The sequence below is a fragment of the Diceros bicornis genome, chromosome 37, assembly GCF_020826845.1.
Source record: "Diceros bicornis minor isolate mBicDic1 chromosome 37, mDicBic1.mat.cur, whole genome shotgun sequence".
Lineage (NCBI taxonomy): Eukaryota > Metazoa > Chordata > Mammalia > Perissodactyla > Rhinocerotidae > Diceros > Diceros bicornis.
This window is the reverse complement of record NC_080776.1, coordinates 25585393-25610875: the sequence shown is the minus strand read 5'-3', so window position 1 is coordinate 25610875 and position 25483 is coordinate 25585393. Positions and strand designations below refer to the sequence as shown.

Here is a 25483-nt window from a genome sequence, read left to right as displayed (position 1 = left end):
CCTGAGGTAGAAAGGCTTGTATCATGCGCTTTGAGCATCAAAAATGGACATATTCATTCACTCATTTATGCATCCATTCATTCAACCAATATATATGTGAGCAACTCTTATGTGCCAGGTGCTGAGAGTACAGAAATGTGCAAAACCAAACATAGTTCCTGATCTCCTACAGCCTATATTCTGATGGAGGATACAGTCATTAATGAAATAATTACAGAAATAACTGTAAAACTGCAACTATGACAAAGATATAAAGGAGAGGTGTCAAGGGGGAGTTTACTTAGGGCACTCAAGAAAGGTTTTCCTGAGGAATTGATGACTCAGCTGAAATCTGAGAAATGAATGGAATTTACCCAAGGGAAGGAGGCCCCAGGAGAACATTCCAAACCAAGGAACCCACATGAACAAAACATCCTGGGACAACAGAGAGAAAGACAAGTACAAGGACTGGGAAAAGGCCTGAGGGAGAAGCCTGAAAGGAGGCTGTGATTCAGTGACACAGACTTGGTGGGCATGGGGGTGGGGGTCAGGGCTGGATTCAAAAGGGGGGATAAAACTGATAGAACTTGGTGATGGAGGGTGTATTAGTTATCTATTGCTGCATAACAAGTTATCACAAACTTAGCTGCTTAAAACCACATCCATCCAGTTTCCATGGGTCAGGAGTCCAGGCACAACTGAGTCCTCTGCGAAGCTGCAATCAAAATGTTGACCAGGGCTGGGGTCTCATCTGAGGCTCGACTAGGAAGGAGGTGCTTCCAAGCTCACATAGCTGTTGGCAACATTCATCTCCTCATGGGCTCTTGGGCTGAAGGCCTTAGTTTCTTGCTGAGTGTCAGCTGGAAGCCACCCTTAGTTACTGGCCATGGTCCTCTCCATATTGCAGCCCACAACATGGCAACTTGCTTCTGCAAAGCCAGCAAGGGAAAGAGAGTCTCCTAGCAGGATGGGTGTCACAAATCTGTGTGAAGGAGTCACACCCATAAAATCACGTACATCCTGACACTTTTGCTGGACTCTATTGGCCAGAGCAAGTCACAGGCCCTAGCCACACTCAAAGGAAGGGGGCCACACAAGAGTTGAATACTAGGAGATGGGGGTCACGGGGGCCACCTTAGAAGGCTATCTTCCATAGAGTGATTCTGGGGTAGGAACACAGGGAGATGTCAACCCTGGAAGAAGAGCAGATTGAAGGGGATGGGGTGGGAGTAGAGAAAATGATTTCAGTCGGGACACGTTGAGTTTGAGGCACTTTTCAGACATCCAAGAGATATCACATGGGTACTTATTTGAACAAGTGGATCTGGAACTCGTAGGAAATACAGATAATTCAAGCCAAGTGTGGAAGAGATTGCCAAAGGAGGGAGTATGGAATGAGGAGAGGACCCAGGATCAATTCTTAAAGAATTCCATCAATTATTAGCCGGGCAGAAGAAGCTGGGCCTGCAAAAGAGACAGAGACGGAGCAGCCAGAGAACAGGAGTAAAACCAGGAGAGTGAAGTGTCCCACAAACAAAGGGAGAGAGAGGCCAACAGCATCAGTACTGCTGGGGGTCATGTGAAGATGATGACTAAAAAGGTCAGTTCTATCTAGCAACAGAGTGGGAAGTCCCTGGTGAGCTTAACAAGTGCTGTTTTGGAGAAGTGATAGGGGAAGCCAGGTTGGGGTGGGCTGAAGAGTGGATGAGAGGTATGAAATGGAGATTCTGTTATTGTTACTTTAGAGTATTTCTCTTTTCTTCTGTTTTTGTTTTTGTTTTTTGGTGAGGAAGACTGTCTCTGAGGTAACATCTGTGCCAATCTTCCTCTACTTTATATATGGGATGCTGCCACAGCCTGGCTTGATGCATGGGCCTGTGCCTGGGATCCCAACCTGCAAACCCCGAGGCCACCAAAGCGGGGCGCGCCAACTTAACCACTATGCCACCAGGCTGGCCCTCTCGAGTATTTTTGCTGTAAGGAAGGAAGCAGTTCACCTGTTGAGGGCGAAGAGAGAGCAGAAGGTTTCAAACAGTGGTGAGTGAGCTGTCCAGCAGATGAGAGGAATAAAGCCTGGGCCAGTCAATGTCCTCAAGCCAGAGATCACCAGAAACACACCTGCAGTTAAGAGTTTGGTTTGTTCCTGATCACAGCCGGGGAGACCACCACCATGGGAAACCTCAGTAACCGGATGTTGGGAAGGACTTATAAGATTTGGGTTTGTGTTAGTTGATTTGGGGAAACGTTAAGGAAGCTGGGCTTTGCTCTGCATTGGATGTCAGGAAGAGGAGGTAATTCCTTGACTGGATGTCTTAATTCATCTTATCTAGAAGGTAAGAAGACTAGACAAAGGCTGAACTTGGAATTGGTAAAGAAGCAGCAGTCACTCTTATTAGCCGAGAGGGATGCCTGGTCATTTGGTGGCTTGGACAAAACTCAACGTTTTTTGTGTTCAGACATTAGAATAGGCTCGTTTTTGTCTTGATCTATCACAGCCTGACGTCGATGTTTTATGAAATCGTGCGCCTTCAGCGGGAGAACACCAAGGCCTGGCTGTGCGTACCAGGCCAGCTCTCCTGTTGTCACCCGCTTCTTTTCCGGATCACATGGAAGCCCCCTATTTCTCGCGCCCCCCACTTGCCCAGGTGGGTGCAGACAGGTGGAGGGATGTCTCCTCTCTATCCTGCATCTTATGGAGTTTCTGTCCAAAGCACTGGGCCGCTCTATCAAGCTTCGGTTTCTCAATCTCTAAAATGGGCCAGGAACGGAAGCCACCACTGGTGGTGTGAGAACGGAGGAGCGGGACGGATGTGGAAGGCTTCAGGAAGCCTTCCCGGACATCAGGGTTCACTACAGCTTCCCTTGAGCTCAGATCCTTCTCTCTGGACCGGCCTCCTGGGAATCAGACGCCGGTGCCATGGGAAAACAGGAAAGCCCAGCGCAGGCTTCCGCGGGAAACACGGCGTCAGCTCTGCGGGCCGGCATACAGGCACGGCCCACCAGTGGGACTCCTGCACGCGTGCGCGACGCGACGCCCCGCCCCCTTACCTCCCCGCCCCTTCCGCGCGCAGAACTCTGGGGCGGCCGGGCCACGCCGCGCGCCGATTGGTGGCGTTCCGGGCCCGCCTTCGCGTGATTGACGGCGTCCGGGCCGCCGCCGCCCCGCCACCGCCGCCGCCGCCGGGTGTGGAGCCCCCCGCCGCTCGCGGGCTGCGCGTCTGCTGCCGCTGCCGCTGCCGCCGCCGCCACCCAGCCTCTGCCATGGACCTGTTCGGGGACCTGCCGGAGCCCGAGCGCTCGCCGCGCCCGGCTGCAGGTGAGCGGGGGCGGCTGGCCCGCGAGGGGAGGGAGGACGGGAGGGCGGGCGGGATGGCGGCGGCCTGGAGGCCCGCGGGCTTGAGGCGGGCGGCGGGGAGGACGGGAGGGCGAGCGGCCTGCGCCAGCCGGGCCCGGCAGTCCGGAGCCTCCGCCATGTTCGCTGCGTAGGAAGTGAGGGCAGAGCCAGGCCGCGCGTCCTTTGTGTGCGGCCCACACGTGCCGGCCGCCGAGCGCCCTGCGGCCCCGCGGGCGGGCCACTCACCGGGGCCAGGCTGACCCTCCTGGGGTCCGCGCGGGAGTCTGCCGCAGTTGGCTGGTGGCGCGGGGTCTGGAGCCCCGAGCTGCCCGCCTCGCTGCCCGCAGCTTTCCGGCCCCTTGTCTTCTGAGCGTCGTTATTCGTACGGGCCCTGCCGCAAGTTCGGGGTTTTGTTTTGCTTTGTTTTTCCGCCAGAGATGGAAGTAATCGCCAACGTAATCCTACGTGGTTTTGAGCCCAAAAGAGGAGATTCATTCTCGGTGCTCCTGTGATTCTGTGGTTAATAGTAGTTTCTTGTTCTGTCCGGGTTTCAGGACCTTCCCCGTCTCCCCAAAGTTAAGGGTATTCGCCCAGGTCCGTCATCTACGCCCCTGAACTGGGCCGGGGGTGTGAGTTCCCGCAGGCTGTGGGATGAGCTCCTGGTGTGAGACCATGCCTTTGTTAGTTCTGTAGGTCCAGTATAATCACCCCAGGTTTAATCTGGCAAGAACTGTTAATGTTTTCATGTGCAAGACATTGAGCCAGATGCTGTAGTTAGGGCTTTATTTCCAAGCCTAACTGGGTGGCAGAAAACATGGACAACTTGTTTTTAAAGTCCAGATTGCCAGGCTCCCCGCAGCCCCACTAAATCCGAAAGCGTGGGGTAGGGCCCCCGTCTCTGTTATTAAATCCCTAGGGGATTTTGACTGGACGGCCCAGCAGGGGGTCCGGAGACCATGGTTTGAGAACTGTCCTAGGGAATACGAAGGTGAATAAGAGCCAGTCTTTGCTTTCAAAGAGCTTAATTCTGAATGCAAGCGATTATAATTAAAAGTGGCAAAAGTTAATGACTGTGGGAAATGCTGAGTACACCAGGAGTTATATTTGTGGTCCACTGAGAGATGGGCAAGGAGGCGGGGCTGGAATTGAGCCTCTAAAGATGGGCAGACCTGTGATTGGCAGAGTTTCTAGGCAAGGGAACAATGTGCTCAAAGGGGGAACGTTTAGTTCCCCAGTTGGCCTGAGCATACCAGTGTGGAGGAGGGGTGCGACTTGGGGCCCTAAGGAAGGGGTGGTCCTGCTCTCCGCAGAGCCTGGATTCTGGCTTGTCACAGGTGCACAGCCTGGCCGGTCTTTATGGGGCTGTTATTCCTAGTGACGGCACTCTTACCCCTCTGACCATGCTGATGGTACAGAGGCATCTAAATAAGTGGGCCTTGAGCCTGTGTTCTCAACTGGGCCATTTGTTTTCTAGATTGTTGTAGTTGTGGGTAAAAACTCTGGCTTTGTGTATGCAGTCTTTTTTACTCTGTTGGTGGAGTATAACTTCTATCTGAATATGTCTGGGGCAGAGTTTGGATTCACAGATGTGCCTGTAAGCCTGTCATTTCTTAAAAATCTCCATAACTTTTTACCTGAAATTGGGTCTGCTCCGGGGACGGCACCCTTGAAATGATACAAAACCTGACGACTCTTACAAGTTGGCACTTGGCAGCCTGTCGCCAAATACAGCGGGGAGGGCATATCCGACCCTGGCTGAGATGCCAGGGTGGCGGGGGGGGCTGCATGGTGTTTAAACCCCCCTTTCCTGGAGAGTGGGCTAGCGAACTGCTCGGTGCCTGCGGGGAGGGCACTGACACTGTCAACAGGCCCTGCTTGGCTGAGTGTATTTTTAAAAATAGCTTTAAAAGCAAAGAAGGCATGTTTCTGAATTTGTAGATGACAGAAAGCTGAGAGGGATAAGTACTAAAGTGAGTGATGGAATTGGGATCCAGAGTTACCTTGACAGGCAGTTGTTAACCAACAAGATAAGATATAACAGGTTAAAAAAGTCATTTGAACAAGAATAGTCGGATTTCACAATCTTGTGATTTTTGAGAAATTAATTTAAACACCTTATTTTGTTTTAGAAAATCTATGATATTGACTGATAAAATTAAAAATATAGTAAATGCAAGGAAAATAAGGTTGGCTTCATCAAGTGGATGGCAAGAGGAGGCTGAACTGTAGGGTTGTGACCTTCACACGTGATACGCAGGTGCCACAGATTTCTGAGCTAATGCAGGGAACGATGCAAGATCTGGTCATTTCCCCAAAAAGAGTTGTTCTAGACGTGTGATCAGACTGGTTGCGAATCCCAACTCGGCTCTTGCCAACTGTGCCTTCTGTGGCTGTTCCCACATCTGGAACAGGAGCGTCACCTCCTACTGTTAGCACGTGGATTAGAGCGATCCCCGTAGAGTGCTTGGTGCAGGGTGGAGCGCGCAGTCAGTGCTTAGGAGATGTTAGTATATGAGCTGTGAACTGTAACAGCTACTTACAAGGGGAAGAATGCACTCTTAAATGGATTTTGTGAAAACACACGTGTCCAAAGAGAGGAAATATCACACTGCTCAGATGACACCAACTGTATTTTGTTTAGTTCTTTGATTTTTGTTTTAAATATCACATATAATGTTCCTGCCTCCAAGCCACTTAATTTTTATAGTCTGAAGAAAAATGTAGAAAGAACACATTAAATGTTTTCAGATTTTGTGCTAAATTAGTAGTTTTCATCCAAGCACTTAGAAATTTGATTGCTGAGTGAATTGAGTTTTTTATGTGTATAGTTTACCTAAAAGAGGAAGTATGTTTGTTCATATCAGACAGAAATGGAACTTCTCTGCTCTTTCATACTCAAAAAAGTGCTGACTTGGTGTCTTTAAGATGAACAAAGGTGTCCTGGTTTACAGTTGCTTCAGCAGTGACTTGGTTTCAGTTTTATGGGATAGTCCTTTCACTCACTGGGTACACCATTACACTTTGATGGTCAGCTGTCAAGGACTAAGTAAATATTTGCTTGGCAGGCCACCTTCCAAATAATTCAGGAAAATTGGAGATCTAAATATAAAATAAAGGTTAAGCTACTAGAAACAGACTAATTGCAGAACTTGAGGGTTAAGCAAGGAAAAACTCAAGTCATAAAAGATTAAAATGGATATAACTATGTAAAAATAAAAAATTTCTGTAGGACAAAAATACCACAAAGTGAAAGACAAACACATAATAATGGCAGTACACATTACTAAAGGTTACTATTCCTAATAAGTGAAAGGCTCGTACACATTAATAAGAAAAAGACAGCCCATTAGAAAAATGGTCAAAGGCTGTATCCTGACCGTCTGTAGAAGAAATGCAAATGACCCATCAGCAGGGACCAGTGCTCAGCTGCCTCAGTCACTGAGGAAAGGAATAGCAGGTCACTGATATACCTTGTTTTTCACCCATTAGATTTAAAAATTGGCAATGTGGTGGTGAGGATGTAGGGAAATGGACATTTTTATGAAGTGTGTTGGGAGTGCAAGTTACCCCAACTCTTTTGGGGACAAATTTTGGCATCTGTCAAATTTAAACTACTCATACCCCTTGACCAGCAATCTAGCGGATTAAGTAAGGATATATATCTAAGGTTGTTTATTGTGGCATTATTTGTCTTTTGAAAAACCAGAATCAGCCTGCATACCCATCAGTAAGGGAACTGGAAAGTGAGTGGCGATGCTTCCCGTATAAAATAATACACAGTTGTTGGAACGTATAATTAGACCCAGATGTGCTGGCCTGGAACATGCCCTGATGCCTTACGTGAACAGTGATGTATGTCGAGTATCGTGTACAGTGTGCTCCTACCTTTTAAAAATTGAAATGCACATATACAAGTACGTGAGCGTAATGGAAGGTGGAATGTATACATTCAACCGTTACTGTGGTTGGTGAGGCGGGGCCTTTTTCTACTACCTCTGTGGTGTTTGGAAAACAACTATTGCGTTTGTAGTTGAGAAGAAAATTCGAGATCTTTCTGTTGCTTTATTGTACATAGCAACCTTTAGCTAACCTGAATATGATCAACCCAAGAGCCCTTTTCTCAGCATAGTATATAACCTTTAGTAGACCTAGCTTCAGACTGCAGATAACTAAAAACATCCCTGATGAGATTAACTGTAATGAAAAACTGTCTTCAATCTTGTTTCATTCTTTATTAAAGTTCTTACATTTAGAACTCTGGGGGCCTCTTCCAAAGTTTATGGTCAGGGTCACACTTTGTCCAATGATGGCAGCCCCAAGCACTTTCTTTGAATTACTATTTATCCAAAACAGAATGTAAGGTTCTGGCTAATCAGAAGTTCTCTTTCTAGCACCTGTGACCTATAGATTTTTTTTTTAAAAGAATCCAGATGCAAGCTATTCTAAGTTTGATCCTTTTGATGATGCAAAAGGTATTCCAGAGATCTTACAGAGCCTCAGGATTATCTTCGTGGGGTTGTTATGAGGGTCATATGAGATGATCCTTGTGAAGTTCCTAGAATGGTGCTCGACGTGTGGAGAAAGGGTAGCACCTGGCCAAGAGCATGGACTGGAAGGCAGGCTGCCTGGGTTTGAACCCCCACTCCTCACTGGCTCTCTCTTGGGCAGTTATTTAACCTAAGTGCCTCAGTTTCCTCATCAGTAAGTAATACGAGTACCTATCTCGTAAGATTATTGTAAGGATTAAATGCATTAAAATATGCAGAGCACTAGAATAGTCCCTGGCAGGCAGTAAATGTTAATTATCATTTTTATAAGCCATTCTCAGTTGTGGCCAACAAAAGTGTGTGATGATCTCATTGTGTTTAATTGAAATACCACTCACAGTATTCCAGAGTGAGAAAGGAGGGGAGAGGCACATTCCATTCAGCACGGGGAAATAGGCCATTCTTGGGGGTGGGGGTGGGGGTGCCCAGTTTGGAGCACTATCTTAGACTGAGTTGTAGCCAGAGGAGGGAGGCCAGGCTAGTGCTGAGCTGGAAATTCTGTTGTGAGGAATGTTTGCAAGAACTGAAAATGCGTTACCTGGGTAAAAGAGGACTCCCTGCTGGATACTGGCAATGGAAAGACCTGATATAGATGGGTGGTTTAATTCAAAAGTTAAAATCTGACCTGGCACAAATGGAAGGGTTGGTTGCTCTTAACGCTGGCGTCCTCCCTGTAATGTCCCCTCTCTCCCAAGATGCCTGGCTCTCTGGCCCCACTGAATGCAGGGTGATTGTTCTGGATCATCCAGTGCAGTTTGGAGTCTGTTAGGAGAAGGCACATTCTGATGGTTAGACCCAGTACACTTGGGTCCCCCCGCCCCCCCCAAAGTAGCCTGCTAGAATATTAGGGATTCTTGTAGGAGGATTAATACAGTGAGTCAGTAGTTATGTGATCCTAAATGCCTTTTAATGTCCTTCTAATGCTGTTTTGAATACTTCCCATAGAGTATGTAACTTGTGAGAAAAATGAAAGTATTTGCAATTACTTAATTTGTTTAGGGTAATCCTGAGGGATAAGAATATAATTTAATGGAGTAGACATTTCCCATTTGCATTGGGGTATAAAGCAGAAGGGTTACTTTTTGTTCAGTCAGGAATTTATCAGGTATTTAAGGTACTTCTGACCTAAAGACTCCTGAAGAAATTTCCTTTCTTGGAGTTTATTAAATTTTTTTTTTTAAAGAGTAGAATTGATACCCAGCTCATTTCTACATAGAGGCAAAAAGACAATATGGATAAACATTTTGGAGCATAAAAGGGAATTTTTTTTTTAAAGAGTAGAATTGATACCCAGCTCTTTTCTACATAGAGGCAAAAAGACAATATGGATGAACCTTTTGGAGCATAAAAGGGAATTTTTTTTTTAAAGAGTAGAATTGATACCCAGCTCATTTCTACATAGAGGCAAAAGGACAATATGGATGAACCTTTTGGAGCATACAAGGGAATTTTTTTTTTTTTTCCCTGTAAAAGATTTGCCCCGAGCTAACATCTATTGCCAGTCTTCCGCTCTTCCACCCCCAGTACATAGCTGTATATTCTAGTTGTAAGTCTTGCTAGTTCTTCTGTGTGAGCCACCACCACAGCATGGCTACTGACAGACGGGTGGTGTGGTTCCACACCCCGGGAGCGGAACCCGGCCACCCAAACGGAGTGCACCAAGCTTGAACTGCTAGGCTATCAGGGCTGGCTCTGGAATTGGTTTTTAAATGAGCACATTTCTATACTTGAATTCTGAGGAACAAGAGGTGGGACAAAGCCTGTGTTGAGTCAGCAGGTTGAACTTCACAGGACGTGAGCATGCGCCTTCGTCTTCAGCCCTTGGTTCCTCATGTTCCTGTTGCCAGTTCATACAGTTAGAAATCTGGGGAAAAGATGGAGAATAAGGAATGGTGGTTAAATTTTATATGGAAAGGGGTAATTGAGTATAAAACATTTAAGGCAAGGACTTTTGGTGTGTAAATCTTCAGATTTTTAGATAAAAAATTTCCCTGGCTTTCTTCAGAGTTCACCTTGGAGTGTCTGAAATTCTTCATTTTCTCCATGGATATTTATTGAATTGGGCACTGCTGGAGATGCCAAGTTAAGACAGATTTGCTTCCCTCTCACCATCTCTCTGTTCGTTTGTTTTGAGATTCTACTTGGTAGTTCATTCAGAATGTTATTGAAATAGGTTTTTTTAAGACCTGTAGATCTTTGAAGAGTCCCTCTATCTCTGAAGTTCTATCTTCAGGTACCAAATTACCATTTTCTTTAGAATCAGATTTTTTCTTCCCAGGATTCACTTTTAAAGAAAGATTTTTAAATGTTTTTTGCTTTCAGTAATGAAATTATCAAGAAAAATATTTATTTTCCTCAAAATACCCAGTAGTCCTTAACATGCCTGTTGGGTCATCTTTCATTGCTTTTCTATTGACTCTAACTGGTGGAAACAAATGTCCATATTAAATAGATGTCAAGAAAATATTTTTTTAAATAAATTTTGTCCAACAGTGAGGAGAAAATTTGAATTTAATAGCAAACTTATCTCAAAAGGTCTCCCCCTTTGAAAACCCATCCTGGCCGATGACCGGATGCTCTCTAAGCAGGTGTTCCCTGTTCTAGGGAAAGAAGCTCAGAAAGGATCTCTGCTCTTTGATGACCTCCCTCCGGCCAGCAGTACTGACTCAGGTACAGTCTTCAGGCTCTCCCAGGTGTGTGTCAACATGTCATCCTGGGATTGTAGTTGTCTCAATCTTTTTCCCTTTCCCCCATTTTCAACACACAGATGTTTTAGGTGTTGGACTGTCTTAAGTTTTGAATCCATGGCATCAGGTAAGGCAGAAAAATCCACTAGTTGCAAGCCCTGAGAAACTGCATAAAAATGTTGAGCAGTTTTCTCTGGTTCATTTGAGTGTTTATTTTACTAGCTGAAATAAAATTTAACTCTTAAAGGCAGATTTTTGTTTCCTTTGAAATGATGGGACTTGAAAATAAAATAGGTTCAAGACATTATTTACCACAGTGTGAGTTGCCACTGGATTGACACAAGAGTTTTGAGTTTGTTTCAATGACTTGCAGAGGTTCCTGGTGGGATTGGATTCTGAAACTTAAGCCTCATCCAGGTTTTGTGGACTTACTAAGTGTTCTGCTGTGTTTCAGGATCAGGGGGACCTTTGCTTTTTGATGATCTCCCACCAGCCAGCAGTGGCGATTCAGGTAAGTGGTGGGGGAAAAAAATCCAATGTGCTGATGGAAATACTACATAAAATTTAACTCTTATGTAAAATTTATTTATTTATAGCTTTTAACAGCTTTTGGGATGACATTAAATCATAGTACAACATAAGGTTTATTGAAATTAAATAGGGACTATCAGCTAGAAGCAAAAAGATTAGATTCTTAAGTACTATATCACTTTTTGTGATTATTTTTTACTTCTTGGGGTTCATCCTCTTGCAACTTTAAGAATTAAGAGTTCTGTAATGTACTTTGAACTTTGTTATTAATTTTTTTGTGTGTGTGTGAGGAGGACTAGCCCTGAGCTAACATCCAATACCAATCCTCCTCTTTTTGCTGAGGAAGATTGGCCCTGGGCTAACATCTGTGCCCATCTTCCTCTACTTTATATGGGATGCCGCCACAGCATGGCATAACAAGCGGTGCATTGGTGCACGCCCGGGATCCGAACTGGCAAACCCCGGGCCGCTGCGGCGGAGCGCACGCACTTAACCGCTTGCGCCACCGGGCCGGCCCCTGTTATTAATGTTTTTAAAAAAATCTGAGTCTGTCATTCTGATTTGCTTTGTTATGTTCCTGATAGACCCAAATGTATCCGGCAGAAATGTCTGCATATATGAAATACAGTTAAAATATTTTCTATCTCCCTGAACCCATAAATACAAATGAGTAGGTCTTCTGTTTTATGTCACTTACATTAAAAAAAACGTTGATCTTAAGAAAATCAAGTCTGCATGACACTGGTTTAGTGACTGGTATAGACCATGTGCAGGAATTTTTTTGAAACTCAAGACCTTAGTTAATTATTTTCTAGTCAATCCTTATACGGTCTCAAGATTGTTTATTGATTTTATTTCATTTTTGTCAAGCTTATTAACATTGGCTCTACCTGTTCCCATAAATATTTAGCTTTTCTTTTTATGTTCCAATTAAGTAGAAAGGAAGCATAGAGCAGATTCCTCTAGGTTGTCAGAATGTCACATCTGTTATTCCATCTCCCTGAGAACGTCTCACATGGACTGCCCCTAAGGGAGGGGAAAGGTAGGGCATGGAGGGGACAGTGGGAATGCAGGCTGTCTTTTTTCATATGCAATTATCCTTTGGTGTAAAAACCTTTCTTATGTTGTTAAACAGAACACTTGCTGCTTTAGATTTTTTGTATTATTAATTCATTACCGTAAAATCATTGGAATTAGTCTAGAAAGAATGGATTAAATTAGTATAGTTCTCCTATTTACAAAAACTATTATAATCATCTTATATAAGAATTCTCAGGTATTCATGGCTGTGGACCCATACCAAAAAGTTATAGCATTCTTCTACTCACAGTTTAGCCTAAAACCTTCCCAGTAAAGGCAGTACAGTCAGCCCTCCGTATCCGAGGGTGTGTGGAGGGCCGACTGTATTTACAGTACTACGCCATTTGATATAAGGGATTTGCGCATCCGAGGATTTTGTATCTGCGGGGGTTCTGGAACCAATCTCCTGTGGATACCGAGGGACAACTGTATGAAAGTTAATGTATGCAGACAGGGCTCTTGACAGATTTAATAAAAGAAGGAAAGATTTGTTATGTCGTTAACATAGCTATGTTAGTTATCTGTAGGGCAAAAGAAAATAAACTGGTAAGAACTTAAAAGATTTCAACCCCACTATTAACAAGCTTGATTTTTTTTGGATGTAGAATCCAATCTTGCATCCATTATTTTGGATTTCTTGAGAAGACATATATTCTTCTTAAGCAGGCAAGAACCATTTACAAAAATTGACTATACTCTAGGCCATAAAGTAAGTCCCAGTAAAGAATCAATTTCATGTACAGACTACATTTTCTGACTACAGTGTAATTCGATTAGAAGTCAAGAACAAAGATTTAAAAATTTCTGTTTTGCAATTTAAACGAAAGGAAGATTCTTTTACATACGCATCGGGAAAACTGGTACACTAATAGTAAGCAACAGGAGGCTAGTGGAGAGAGTCTATTAGAAACAGCCATGAAATTTTCTCAGTCAATTTGCCTTATTATGTGGGGTGAGATATGTGTTATGTTATAGTGTTGCAGAAATCTGTCCTTTTGCAAATAATTGACTCTTCTTGAGGGTAGGGAAATTTTTTTCCCTTTTTTCCTCAGTACTCAGAAATGTCTGGCAAAGAGTAGTTGAATAAGTAAGTGGTTGCATGCTTTTCTACCTAAATGCAGGGAATACTTAGAGCCATTTGTTGTGACAGCAGCTGCTATTTATTGGATACCTGATGGACCAGGCACTGTGATAAACGCTATACATACCTTGTCCCTGTCACTTTTCTTTTTTTTTCGTGAGGAAGATTAGCCCTGAGCTAACATCTGATGCCAATCCTGCTCTTTTTGCTGGGGAAGATTGGCCCTGAGCTAACATCCGTGCCCATCTTCCTCTACTTTTTTATATGGGACGCTGCCACAGCATGGCTTGATGTGTCAGTGCATGCCCAGGATCCGAACCTGCGAACCCCGGGCTGCCGAAGCCTGCTGAAGCGGAGCGCGCACACTTAACTGTTGCACCACTGGGCTGGCCCTGCCATCACTTTTCAAATAACCCTCTGAGATGACAGTATTCTGCCCATGTTATGGATGAAGAAACTGAGGCTGGACGGTTAGGTAACTTGCCTTAGGGCACGCCTCGTGTGAGTGGCAGAACTGGAATTTGAAACTAGACTCATCTCGTTCCAAAACACATAGACACTGCAGGTGCTCTTAGTTCTGGCTTTGTGCACAAATTCATCCCTTTGCAAGTGGAATGGCTTTAGCAGCCCTACTTTGCCTTTCAGGATACATTCAGCTCTTAAAGCCTGACATTTACCTCATTTTAAGCCTTTTTTGGCACTTGTTCCTTTTTTGAACTTGTTCAGGATGTGTCGCTTTGCAGATTTTGGAAACTTCCCTATTTATAAATAAAGGCCTGTGGATGTAAAACATCGTCTATGTGCTGTAGCCCAAAGACATGAATGTTTATTTTTATCACTGAGAAGCCACTCTTGCAAATCCTCTCGGTCTGAGCAGGGCCTGGACCTTAACTTGTGGTCTCCCACCACGGGAGCCCAGGCACACTGCCCGGCCCCTCCAAGTCAGGGTCATGGCCACTGTGCCTGCTTCTCTGCTTGTCCCCACTTGAACTGTCATTTTGTCTCTGAGGGCTGGGATGGAGCCTGGTCTGCTAGGGACTCTTTCTAACAGTCTACAGCTGTGTTTCTGTCTGGCTTTTACTTTATTTCCAGGTTCTCTTGACGCTTCGATATCCCAGATGGTAAAGAATGAAGGGAAAGGAGCAAAGAGAAAAACCTCTGAAGAAGAGAAGAATGGCAGTGAAGAGCTTGTGGAAAAGAAAGTTTGTAAAGGTTTTCAGACAGTTTGAAAACAAATGTCTTAGACTTCATATTTTCAAACAACCCAGAGCAAAAGCTCAGCTTTCTGATGATTCTTCCTTTTTACGTCTGTATTTAAGAAGCGGGTAGGGTTCCCCTTTTGCAAACAGATTCCCAAGTTTTCTTTTGCTTCCTTTCTCTTTTTACTTGCTATGTACATCTCTGACACCACCTTTCATCAAATAGGAAACCTACATTTGTTCCTCAAGGGTTAAAAAGACACAGGTAGCTTTTACTTCGCCTTCTCCAGTGAACCTGTAGCTTATGGAGCACCCAGTTTCTCTCTGGCTCCCTGTCTTTGTTCACAGCCTGTTGATTAGCACTTTGAATTCTATGATCAGCTCAGCAGGCAACTTCCCGAGAGAGCCTGAGGCTGGAAAAAGCAATTGAAATTTGTAGTCAGCTTTGTAACTGGTCAAAGTTCGTGGGGAAGAAATGAAAAGTATCAGCTAAAGAGAAAGAGCTGTGGATTGTCACTGCACCAGACCACTTTGTCTTTTGCCACACACGATCTCAAATGAAGCTGGAGGTTCCACATGAAGGTGTGTGGAAGGCCCTACTCCCAGCTCTGCTTTACAGACCTGGTCTTCCGCTTAGCTTGTCATTGCCTTTAGCCTAAAGAGTGTTATACTTCCAGCAACAGCTGTTCAGAAAGTGCTCATTTTATTATTTACATGGCCCTGGGTGTCAGAAAAGGAGCTTAAACCAGCCTAGCCATTAAACATAAGTAGGGTTTTGTGCCTCCCCTGGACTCGTTTATCCTTTTCTTTTTCAGTTAAAGTAAAAGCAACAGATCTTACCATTTCTTCAAATTCTTCCAGCTTCAAGCATGGACATACGTATTTTCAGGGTGTCCAACAGGCCTTTGGGATAAACTCTATTTACTTGCATTTCTCTAAACTAGGAATTTTTCTGTCCTCATTAAATTATTGACAAGACTAGGTTTGCACATAATTCCTTCCCCCAATTCAAATCCTACTTCTGTGAGATGACAGCACACTCTTTGGTGCTTTGACTTACGCCTTCTTGAACGGAGCTGTTCTGTACTAACTTGACTGTCTTCTGCTGTCTCCTCCGCTGTTCACCCTTTGGCAGACTGGCCCTGTCCGACAGTGGTCTGATCTTAGTTACAGACTTGTAGCTGGGAGATGATGCCTTGAGGGGTGTAGCTTATTTGTTTGCACTGTTAGGCTGTTGCTGAGTAAAACAGCCGGAGTTCCCTCTCATTTGCTCTGGGACTAGGGCTTCTGGAGGGAGGGGCACAGTTTTGTATTGGCTTTTTGTTCTCTTTTCCATAGCCTCTTCAGTGATCTTTGGTTTGAAAGGCTATGTGGCTGAGCGGAAGGGCGAGCGGGAGGAGATGCAGGATGCCCACGTCATCCTGAATGACATCACCGAGGAATGTCGGCCCCCATCATCCCTCATGTGAGTGTCCACGCCCCAGCAGGCCTGGTGGGCATAAAAGTCTCCGTTCTGACTGGATTTTAGACCATGCCCAGTTTGTGTGTGTTAGAAAGACATATCACTTGAGCTGCTTGGTTCAACATCAGTAGTTCTCAGCTGGGGGTGATTTTTGCCCCCCGGGGACATTTTTGATTGTCACAACAGGGGGATGTACTACTGGCCTCTGGTGGGGGGAGGCCTGGGATGCTGCTAAACATTCTACGACACAGGACAGCCCCACAACAAAGAATTGTCCAGCCCCAGATATCAGTCCTGCTGAAGCTGAGGGAATGGGGAATGACTCTCCACGTTGTGGGTCTTTGGGGTGTGTTACTCTTCACCAGTATCTGAAGAGCTTCTGGCAGGGAGCATTCTTAGTCTATGACCCAGAGGATAGAGGTGGAAGCCGCCAGTTGGAGCAGTGAATGGTGATCATGGAAAGCTAGTGCGAATAGCGAGGACCCAGAAAGAGAACAAAAGCAGAAATGGCATTAAGGAGAAGGAAAACAGTCAAAAATTTCCTGCAACTGTACGAATGGAAATGAAACCTTCTGGATAAGGTCTTAGACATGGAAGAAAAGCAGCTGGAAGGCAGGACACCGAATTGGTCATTAACGTACCTTATGTTTACATATATAATAATGTGTATATTACATAATATATACACCACCTGATTTCCCTGATTACATAATCTATACCTTAGATTCATTAACTGACACCAGTAGATCATTAACATACAGTGTGCTGGAGCCATTGGCGTCAGGGCTTTTGTCCAGTAGATAAGGCCTAATTGTGAGGAGGTGATTGCCCCTGCAGGGTACCTGGTCACGTGCTGAGGTGACTATATATATATATATATACACACACACACACACACAGTGTGTGTACACACTCTCTCTCTCTCCCCCCCCTCCCCTTCCCCCTCCCTCTCTCTCCCTCTCCTCTCTCTCTCCCTCTCCCCCCTCCCCCCTCCCTCTCTCTCCCTCTCCCTCTCCCCCCCTCCCCCTCCCTCTCTCTCCCTCTCCCCCCTCCCCCTCCCTCTCTCTCCCTCTCTCTCCCTCTCCCTCTCCCCCCCTTCCCTCTCTCTCCCTCTCTCTCCCTCTCTCTCCCTCTCTCTCCCTCTCTCTCCCTCTCTCTCCCTCTCTCTCCCTCTCTCTCCCCCCCTTCCCTCTCTCTCCCTCTCTCTCCCTCTCTCTCCCTCTCTCTCCCTCTCTCCCCCTCTCTCCCCCTCTCTCCCTCTCCCCCCCCATTCCCTCTCTCTCCCTCTCCCCCCCTTCCCTCTCTCTCCCTCTCCCCCCCTTCCCTCTCTCTCCCCCCCTTCCCTCTCTCTCCCTCTCTCTCCCTCTCTCTCCCTCTCTCTCCCTCTCTCTCCCTCTCCCCCCCCTCCCTCTCCCCCCGCCTTCCCTCTCTCTCCCTCTCTCTCCCTCTCTCTCCCTCTCCCTCCCTCTCCCCCCGCCTTCCCTCTCTCTCCCTCTCTCTCCCTCTCTCTCCCTCTCTCTCCCTCTCTCTCCCTCTCTCCCCCCCCCCCACCGCTCTTATAGATAGTTTTGACTGTCTAGATCAGTAACTATTTATCTGTATATTAGTGTATAAATCTGGTTTTAATAGATCAGTAACTATCTGTATATTAGTGTATAAATCTGGTTTTAATAGAAGTTCTGAATTTTAGTTTTATCTTCAGTGAAAAATCAGAGTTAATAGATTTTGATTTTTGAAACAAGTGTGAGTTTTTAATTTTTAATTTTAAAATACTGTGAAAGTTTCTTAAACGCTTCTCTCAGTTAATGTTATAGCCTTTTTTTTCCATTCTTGACAGTGCGACTGGTGTCTTACCAGCAGAACTTCCCCTCTTATTAACGTTCACTGTTTCAGATTTAAAAGGTTTAATGGAGAGGAGGAATCTTTGCTGTGAGAATCTTATTGACTCTCAATTCATTCCTCCAGTACCCGGGTTTCATATTTTGCTGTTTTTGATGGACATGGAGGAATTCGAGCCTCAAAATTTGCTGCACAGAATTTGCATCAGAACTTAATCAGGAAGTTTCCTAAAGGTGAGACTGAGAACTAAATCAGTTCGTGTTCATCTTGGTGTTTGCTGTTGTGTGAATCAGTGAGATGTCATTTTGGCTTTAGCCAAAGAATGATCGGTGACTCTTAAAAGAGTGGGCCTAAGAGGAGTGGGTGAGCCCAGCGTAGAACTTCTCATGTCTCTGAGGGGCAACTCTCTTGAAGTGTCTTTGGGTACAAGCGAGTATCTTGCCTTCACACTTGGGAGCCTACCAAAACCAAATGCAGATGCTACATGCCTTCTAGGTGAGGAAATACAGATGTTCCTGGTCATAGTACAAAAACAAAATGACGGTGGGAAGAGGATAATCTTCCTTTCTTAAGAGTTTTTCTTTTGTTCCTTCCATAATAGGAGATGTAATCAGTGTAGAGAAAACCGTGAAGAGATGCCTTTTGGACACTTTTAAGCATACTGATGAAGAGTTCCTTAAACAAGCTTCAAGCCAGTAAGTCTAGCCACATGAAGACGTGTGAGTGGAGCGTGTGTGTTGTTTTCCCACATGCATTTCAGGTCTTCTGATATGGTTTAATACTAATGCTCACGTCTGAAAAGTACCTAGCATGGAGTAAGCTCTTAAAACTGTTAACTAAATCTGAAAGAGAAAACACGTATCAAGGAAACAGTCCATTTTAAAGTATCAGACACTTCCCATTCAACTCTGGAAATTAGTCTCAAAGTGCTAGCATGTTGGTGGTGACTGTATTTCTGATGTGTTTCCCCCCAGGAAGCCTGCCTGGAAAGATGGGTCCACTGCCACGTGTGTTCTGGCTGTAGACAACATTCTTTATATTGCCAACCTCGGAGATAGTCGGGTATGTGGCTCTGAGCCACCCACTTGGATGACAGCATGTGATATGGGGGAAGAACCATAGCAGCACTTGCTGAATAAGATTAAAATGATGCTGTCTGGGTTGAAATCTTTCCTGTGGGGCTGCTGCAGGGGGTTCTGCTGCAGAGTGTAAGGTCTGGGTAGAGAATAGCAGCTAAGCTGGATGAAGTCCTATAACAGACCCTCTTCTCCTTGAAAACCCAGATCCGTTCTGCTTTCTCTTTTTCCCGTCTTCTTTTTTGTGTGCGTACTCTGTCTAGATGGTGGTGTGGGTTGGAATTTAATTGATATGCAAGAAGCTTAAATATTCTTCAGCTTCATTTCTCTGACCTCAGACAGTAAGGAATGGAAAATATTAACCCCTGCCTCTCAGAATCATTGTGATTGCAGAATAACTCAAAAGCCATAGCCTGAAAAGTGCTAGGTGATGTGCCCTTCATCCATTGGGCCCAGTCCACATGGCTGAGGGAGAAAACCCAATTATTTCCCACTAGTGACATCCAGTGTCACAGTTGTGGGGAACTCCTTAAGCTGGAGGGCGGTGCTCTGCAAAGCTGGCTGCAGTCCCTCCCTCCTTTGCCTCAGGATGGGATGTGCATTTCCATTGCTACTTTTTCACCCAGCCTCCCTGCTCCTTCAGCAGTCACAGTAACAAAGTGACCCTTCCCACTGTTAAGCAGCATCTTCAGACCGAGATGTAGCTGCCCCAACCCCTGTTACTTTTAGGGTGGTTTATAATAAATACCAAGCACTAGAGGTATAGCAGTGAACATCATAGATGATAGTCCCTTCCATAGTGAAGTTCATATTCTGGTGGTCCTCCAGTAGACTGTCTCTAACCACCTGTGTGTTTAGACCAGATGACTTAAAAAATCACGAGTAAAATTGGCCAAAAAAAAAAAACTTTGGAGTCAGACCCAAATTTGAATCCTGGCCCTGCTGTATGACTTTAGGTATGATACTTACCCTCGGGGCCTCAGCTTGCCCCTTATAAAATAGAGGCTTTTCTGGAAGTTATGACATGATAAACATGGAGCTGGGAACACAGGAGATGATGTACTGAGTCAGCCTCATCTTGCCTCTTGTAGACTCTCAGGATGGTAATGCCTAAGGGTCTCTGGTACTTCAGTGCCTCTCTTTCATGTCACAGATGAGAAGACAACCTGGAGAGGGTGAGCCATTGGCTGTAGTCATCCAGCAGAGCTTGTACCAGAGTTGAGACCCAGACCAGGGACTTCTCTCCCTGACTTGGTGTTTCTGAGACACCACTTTGCTACTTGACACTTCTTCGCTGCTTGACCCTCTGAACTTGTGTTTGTCAGCAGGAGGCTGAATCTGAAACTCCGTTGTTGGCTTTTCTCTTCAGCTGGTAACTTTAGGCACAGGACTCATTGAATTTCATGGCTGTTGTAATCTCCATCTTCCCAGGCAATCCTGTGCCGTTATAATGAAGAGAGTCAAAAACACGCAGCCTTAAGCCTCAGCAAGGAGCATAACCCAACACAGTATGAAGAACGCATGAGGATACAGAAGGCTGGAGGAAATGTCAGGTAACCAGGGACTGATAGGAACTCTAGGGAAGGAGGCTTGTTCACTGCAAAAACGGCCAGGAGACCTCCAAGGAGTAGAATTCTCCGTGTTAATTCAGTCTTCAGCGTGATGAGGCTCTGTCTGAGGTCTAACCTGGGGAAGTAGGTGAATGAATGTTGTAGGATTTCATGTATGTCCAAGTGGGAGCAAAAATTGTGTATAAGAAACATGTCTCCCTACATTTGCAAAAGGAAGAAACCTGTCTCAAATTCAAGTTCACCATTTGCAACATTTTGTCTGTGCCTAGGAACACATTTGTCACAACTGAATAAGCTACAGTTTTAGGTGAATTCTCCAGAGAGAAAATCTAAAGTGGTTAAGACATAAATATTTGTGGTGCGTGCAGACCATCTCTGGGCTTCCTGGGGAACAACTGTAGCCATAGAGGGCCGCTGTTAACTGGCTCTGTCTACAATTCTGTTTTACCTCTCTTCAATCTCTGAAGACCATGTGCCTACTCTGGTGTGGCATCTGCCATCTCTCTAAAGTAGGTAAAGGAAGGCTCAAGTCTTTTTTGCACTTGAGGAGAATTCCACTTCAAGGACATTGCATCATGAATTTGACCAGAAGTGTTTTTTGGTTCCTTTTATAATTTGACTATTAGGATTTTCTTTTCTGTTGGAGATAAGAGGGAAGTAATGTTCCGATGTCAGACTGCAGTTTTTTTGTTGTTGTTTGTTTGTTTTTTTATTGATGTTTTAATAGTTTATAACATTGTGAAATTTTGGGTTGTACATTTTTGTTTGTCCATCACCATATACATGTCTCCTTTCACCCCTTGTGCCCACCCCCTACACCAATGCCCTTGGTAACCACAATACAGTTTTCTCTTAGACTGCAGTTTTTATCCTTGCAGGTTTAGTTTCTCTTCTGTTTGTTTGGGGAAGTCTTTGTTACTGCTCCAGGCTGATTCCAGCCAGTGGTGCAGGGTGGTCTCTGGAGAGGAGTCAGAATTTTTAGAGTTTGTTCAGAAGCTCCTGGGTTGGTAAAAGGTGATTTGGGTCATGGTTGTGGCTGTTTACATGAGGATCATTGGGATCGGAGGCCTGGTTTCAGACCTCAGGCAGTGATTGTGCCTGATATTTCTACCTTGACTGCTGTTCTTGTGACTGCTGTGGAAGTTAATGCCTGAGAATATGACCCCAATGTAGTGTCTGCCTCACCTTTTTTGCCCTCTCTTATAACTTTAAAATTCTGCTTTAGCCTGTACTTCTTGAAAAGGTTCTGACGTTGACAATTCTATGGCTGAAAGTAAGATCAGCTGTGTTGCTGTTCCTTACTATTTCCCAGTCCTCCCTTACTAAGAGCAGTGTGTGCATGCCTTAGAGAGAGCATTTGACAGTGTGGGCTTAGAGTGAGTCCCTTGTTGCAAAGAAGAGGAGTGGGAGGCTCAGAGATGGCAGTGGCCTTCTGTTCCTGAGAAGCGGGGCCAGGCTCTGACCCCACATCCTGCCTGAGGCCAGGGCTGGCATCCTTTTTCTTTTCCTCCACCCTCTCCCGCTTTTATTATTAAACTTTTCAAACATGCAGAAAAAAATTTTAAGTAGTAAAACAAACGTTTCAGTATCTACCACCTAGATTCAGTAGTTAACATTTTGCCGCATTTGCTTTGTCTATGTATGTATGTGTTAGGCTGAACTACTTGAAAGTTAGTTGCAGACGTGACACCTAAGCAAATAGTAATTCCTTAGGTTATATTGGGTTATCTAACGTCCTGTCTATATTCATATTTTCCCAATTGTCCCCATGGTGTCTTTGTTTGAAACCAGGGTCCAGTCAGCAGCCATGTTTACCTTGGACACACATCTTTCAGTGTAGAACGGTCTCCACTTTGACTAGGCTTGGCTCAGGTCGGTAGTCCAGGCCAGCGGTTGTGTAGGGTCACCAACATTACGAGTTTGCCTGGTTTTTCATGGTATCACTTTAGTTTGCATGTATTTCCTATAAACTGGAGGTTAGGGCTAAAGGCCTCTTTAGAGTCACAATAAACGTTTCTAGCAAAAATATTTGACGGGGAAATGCTATCTACTTGATAGTCCTTCACTTCCCGTAGACGTGTAAGGTCACTGTTGGTGATGCTGATTCCCAGCACTTTGCTATGGTGGTCACAACAGGTGGCTCCAGAGTGAAAGGACGTATCTCCCTGTGTTATCAGCAAGTGACTCGTCACCTTGTGACTATTTTGTTTCCTGTCAATCTTTCTCCTGACGATTTTAGCATCCCTTAGTGGTCCTTGCCTGAATCAGTTATTTCATAGGGATGGTGAAGATAATTTTCTAATTCTGTGATTCCTTCCATGTATTAGCAGGCATCCTCTAAAGAAAGGCTTTCCTTCATCTATAGTGGATGAACCATAGTTTCTTTCCAAAGAGCAAGGTAAATGTTTGATTCTTTTATTACCAATTTGCAAAGTAAGATATCCACCTAAAGTGGTGGAAATTAGTGTTTTTCCTTTTGCTCCTCTGCTTCTCTCCCTTTCTCCCTCTTCCCTTGCTCTGTGAATCACCATGCACCAGTGGATTTTATTTATTCCGTGCACTAATTCTAGTCATAGAGCCAGGGTGCTTTTGCTGCTCACATTACCCCAGATACGGCCAGTGGAAGGGAGTGCCTGCAAGCTGACTGCTGTGTCCTTCAGACACACCTGCAGTCGTCTTTAGAACCGAGCTTCATGTGCTGGGGCCGCCTCTTTCACCTGGAGTGTCACTAATTTTAAGTCTGTTCAAGGACAGAGCTAGGAAACACACATTTTAGATTGTGAGCTTAGATTGCTGTTTCTTATTCAAATTTAACATGACAGGGCTTTCTCTCTTTTGACTCAGTAGTTGTAGTTCTTTTCTTTTATGCTGAAAATCTTGGTTGCTAATAACATTAGTTGTTTATTTGCCAAAATAGCTTCAAAATCATAGTATCAGCATTATGACTAGTAAGAGTCCCTGAAGTTCTCTTGTCCTTAGACTATGCCTCAGTAAGGATGCACAGGGTACTGTGTGTAAACCTAGAATAATTTATTTTCACTGTGGTTATGTTACCACTTCGGTTATTATGATCATTAGTTTCAATTTGTTCTGGACTTGAGGGCCTTTTCCCCTTTATAAAAAAATTTACGTGGTGAAATTAGAATCCTTGTGCACTGTTGGTAGGAATGTAAATGGTGCACCACTGTGGAAAATAGCATGACAGTTCCTCAAAAATTAAAAATAGAATTACCATATGATCCAGAAATTCTACTTTTGGGTGTATAGCCAAAAGAATTTAAAACAAGCATTTGAACAGATATGTATACACCCATGTTCACAGCAGCATTATTATTCACAATAGCCAAAAGGTGGAAGCAGCCCAAGTGCCTATGGGTAGATGAAGTAATAAACAAAATATGGTATATTTGTATATTGGAAATACTATTCAGCCTTAAAAAGGAACGAAATCCTGTCACATTCTACAACATGGATGAACCTTGAGGACATTATGCTAATTGAAATAAGCCGGTCACAGAAGAACAAATACTGTATGATTCCATTCCACTTACATGAGGTCCCTAGAATGGTCAGAATCATCATAGAGAAAGAAGGTAGAATGAGGGTCGTTGGGGGAGGAGGAATGGGGAGTTAGTGTTTAATGGGGACAGAGTTTCAGTTTGGAAAGATGAAAAGCGTTCTGGAGATGGGGGTGGTGATTGTTGTACAACAATATGAATGTACTTAATGCCACTCCACTGTACATTTAAAATAGTTAAAATGATAAATTTTATGTTATATATTATATATATTTACTAATTACATGTTATGTATATTTTTACCACAATTTAAAAAATTTTAAAAACCCACATGTACATAGTTAAACATCTAAATTAAGTAAAAAGTCATATTTAGAAATGCCATTCTTTCATCTCTGTTCCTTTCACCCTTATTTCCTGATTCCAGTGTTGCTTCTTACAAAAATCAGCAAATCCGTGTATGCTTATTTTCCCTACTTTCTTACAGTTGAAGTAGTTACTGTAGGCAGCAATGTGTCACGTTACCTCACTTCTCATCTGAGAAGTTTTATTTTTATTTTGCAAGGAAGGCCACTGAACAGATGAGGGAAGGTTATACATGCAGCATTGGTTTTTTTTTTTTTGTTGAGATCATAATGGCTTATAACATCGTGAAATTTCAGGTGTACATTATTATTTATCAGCTTCTGTATAGACTGCATTGTGCTCACCACCAATAGTCTAATTTTTATCTGTCACCATACATATGTGCCCCTTTACACCTTTCACTCTCCCCCCCAACCTCCTTCCCCTCTGGTAACCACTAATCTCTTCACTTTGTCCGTGTATTTGTTTATCTTCCACATATGAGTGAAATCATACAGTGTTTGTCTTTCTCTGTCTGGCTTATTTCACTTAACATAATACCCTTAAGGTCCATCCACGTTGTTGCAAATGGATGATTTTGTCTTTTTTATGGCTGAGCAGTATTCCATTGTATATATATATGTATATATATACCACATCTTCTTTATCCATTCATCCATTGATGGAAGCACTTGCGTTGCTTCCATGTCTTGGCTATTGTGAATAGTGCTGCAGTGAACATAAGGGTGCGTGAGTCTCTTTGAATTGTTGATTTCATGTTCTTTGGATAAATACCCAGTAGTGGGATAGCTGGGTCGTATGGTATTTCCATTTTTAATTTTTTGAGAAGTCTTGATACTGTTTTCCATAGTGGCTTTGCATTCCCACCAGCAGTGTACGAGGGTTCCCTTTTCTCCACGTTCTCTCCAACGTTTGTTATTTTTTGTCTTGTTAATTATAGTCATTGTGACAGGTGTAAGGTGATATCTCATTGTAGTTTTGATTTGCCTTTCCCCAGAGATTAGTGTTGTCGAACATATTTTTGTGGGCCTGTTGGCCATCTGTATATCTTTGGAAAGATGTCTGTTCAGATTCTCTGTCTATTTTTTGATTGGGTTCTTTGTTTTTTTGTTTTTGAGTTGTATGAGTTCTTTATATATTTTGGAGATTAACCCCTTGCTGGATATATGATTTGCAAATATTTTCTCCCATTTGGTGGGTTGTCTTTTCGTTT

General features: G+C 44.1%; 1 protein-coding gene and 1 long non-coding RNA gene across 5 annotated transcripts in view; both read left to right on the top strand.

Annotated features, from left to right (window-relative positions):
- Positions 1-25483, top strand: part of LOC131399173 (uncharacterized) — a 94777-nt gene that overhangs the window by 12966 nt on the left and 56328 nt on the right. The gene's annotated exons all lie outside the window — the stretch shown is intronic.
- Positions 3192-25483, top strand: part of ILKAP (ILK associated serine/threonine phosphatase) — a 33390-nt gene continuing 11098 nt past the window's right edge. The window contains exons 1-9 of one of the 4 annotated variants that reach the window (XM_058533303.1): positions 3192-3295; positions 10465-10530; positions 11002-11058; positions 14332-14451; positions 15777-15903; positions 17866-17972; positions 18341-18434; positions 18714-18801; positions 20247-20368. In XM_058533303.1, the coding sequence (XP_058389286.1) occupies positions 3241-3295; positions 10465-10530; positions 11002-11058; positions 14332-14451; positions 15777-15903; positions 17866-17972; positions 18341-18434; positions 18714-18801; positions 20247-20368 (836 nt within the window). In that variant the 5' untranslated portion in view covers positions 3192-3240. Of the gene's footprint in view, positions 3296-10464; positions 10554-11001; positions 11059-14331; positions 14452-15776; positions 15904-17865; positions 17973-18340; positions 18435-18713; positions 18802-20246; positions 20369-25483 lie in introns of those variants that run through there. The other 3 variants (XM_058533304.1, XM_058533305.1, XM_058533306.1) reach the window with 3 other exon arrangements.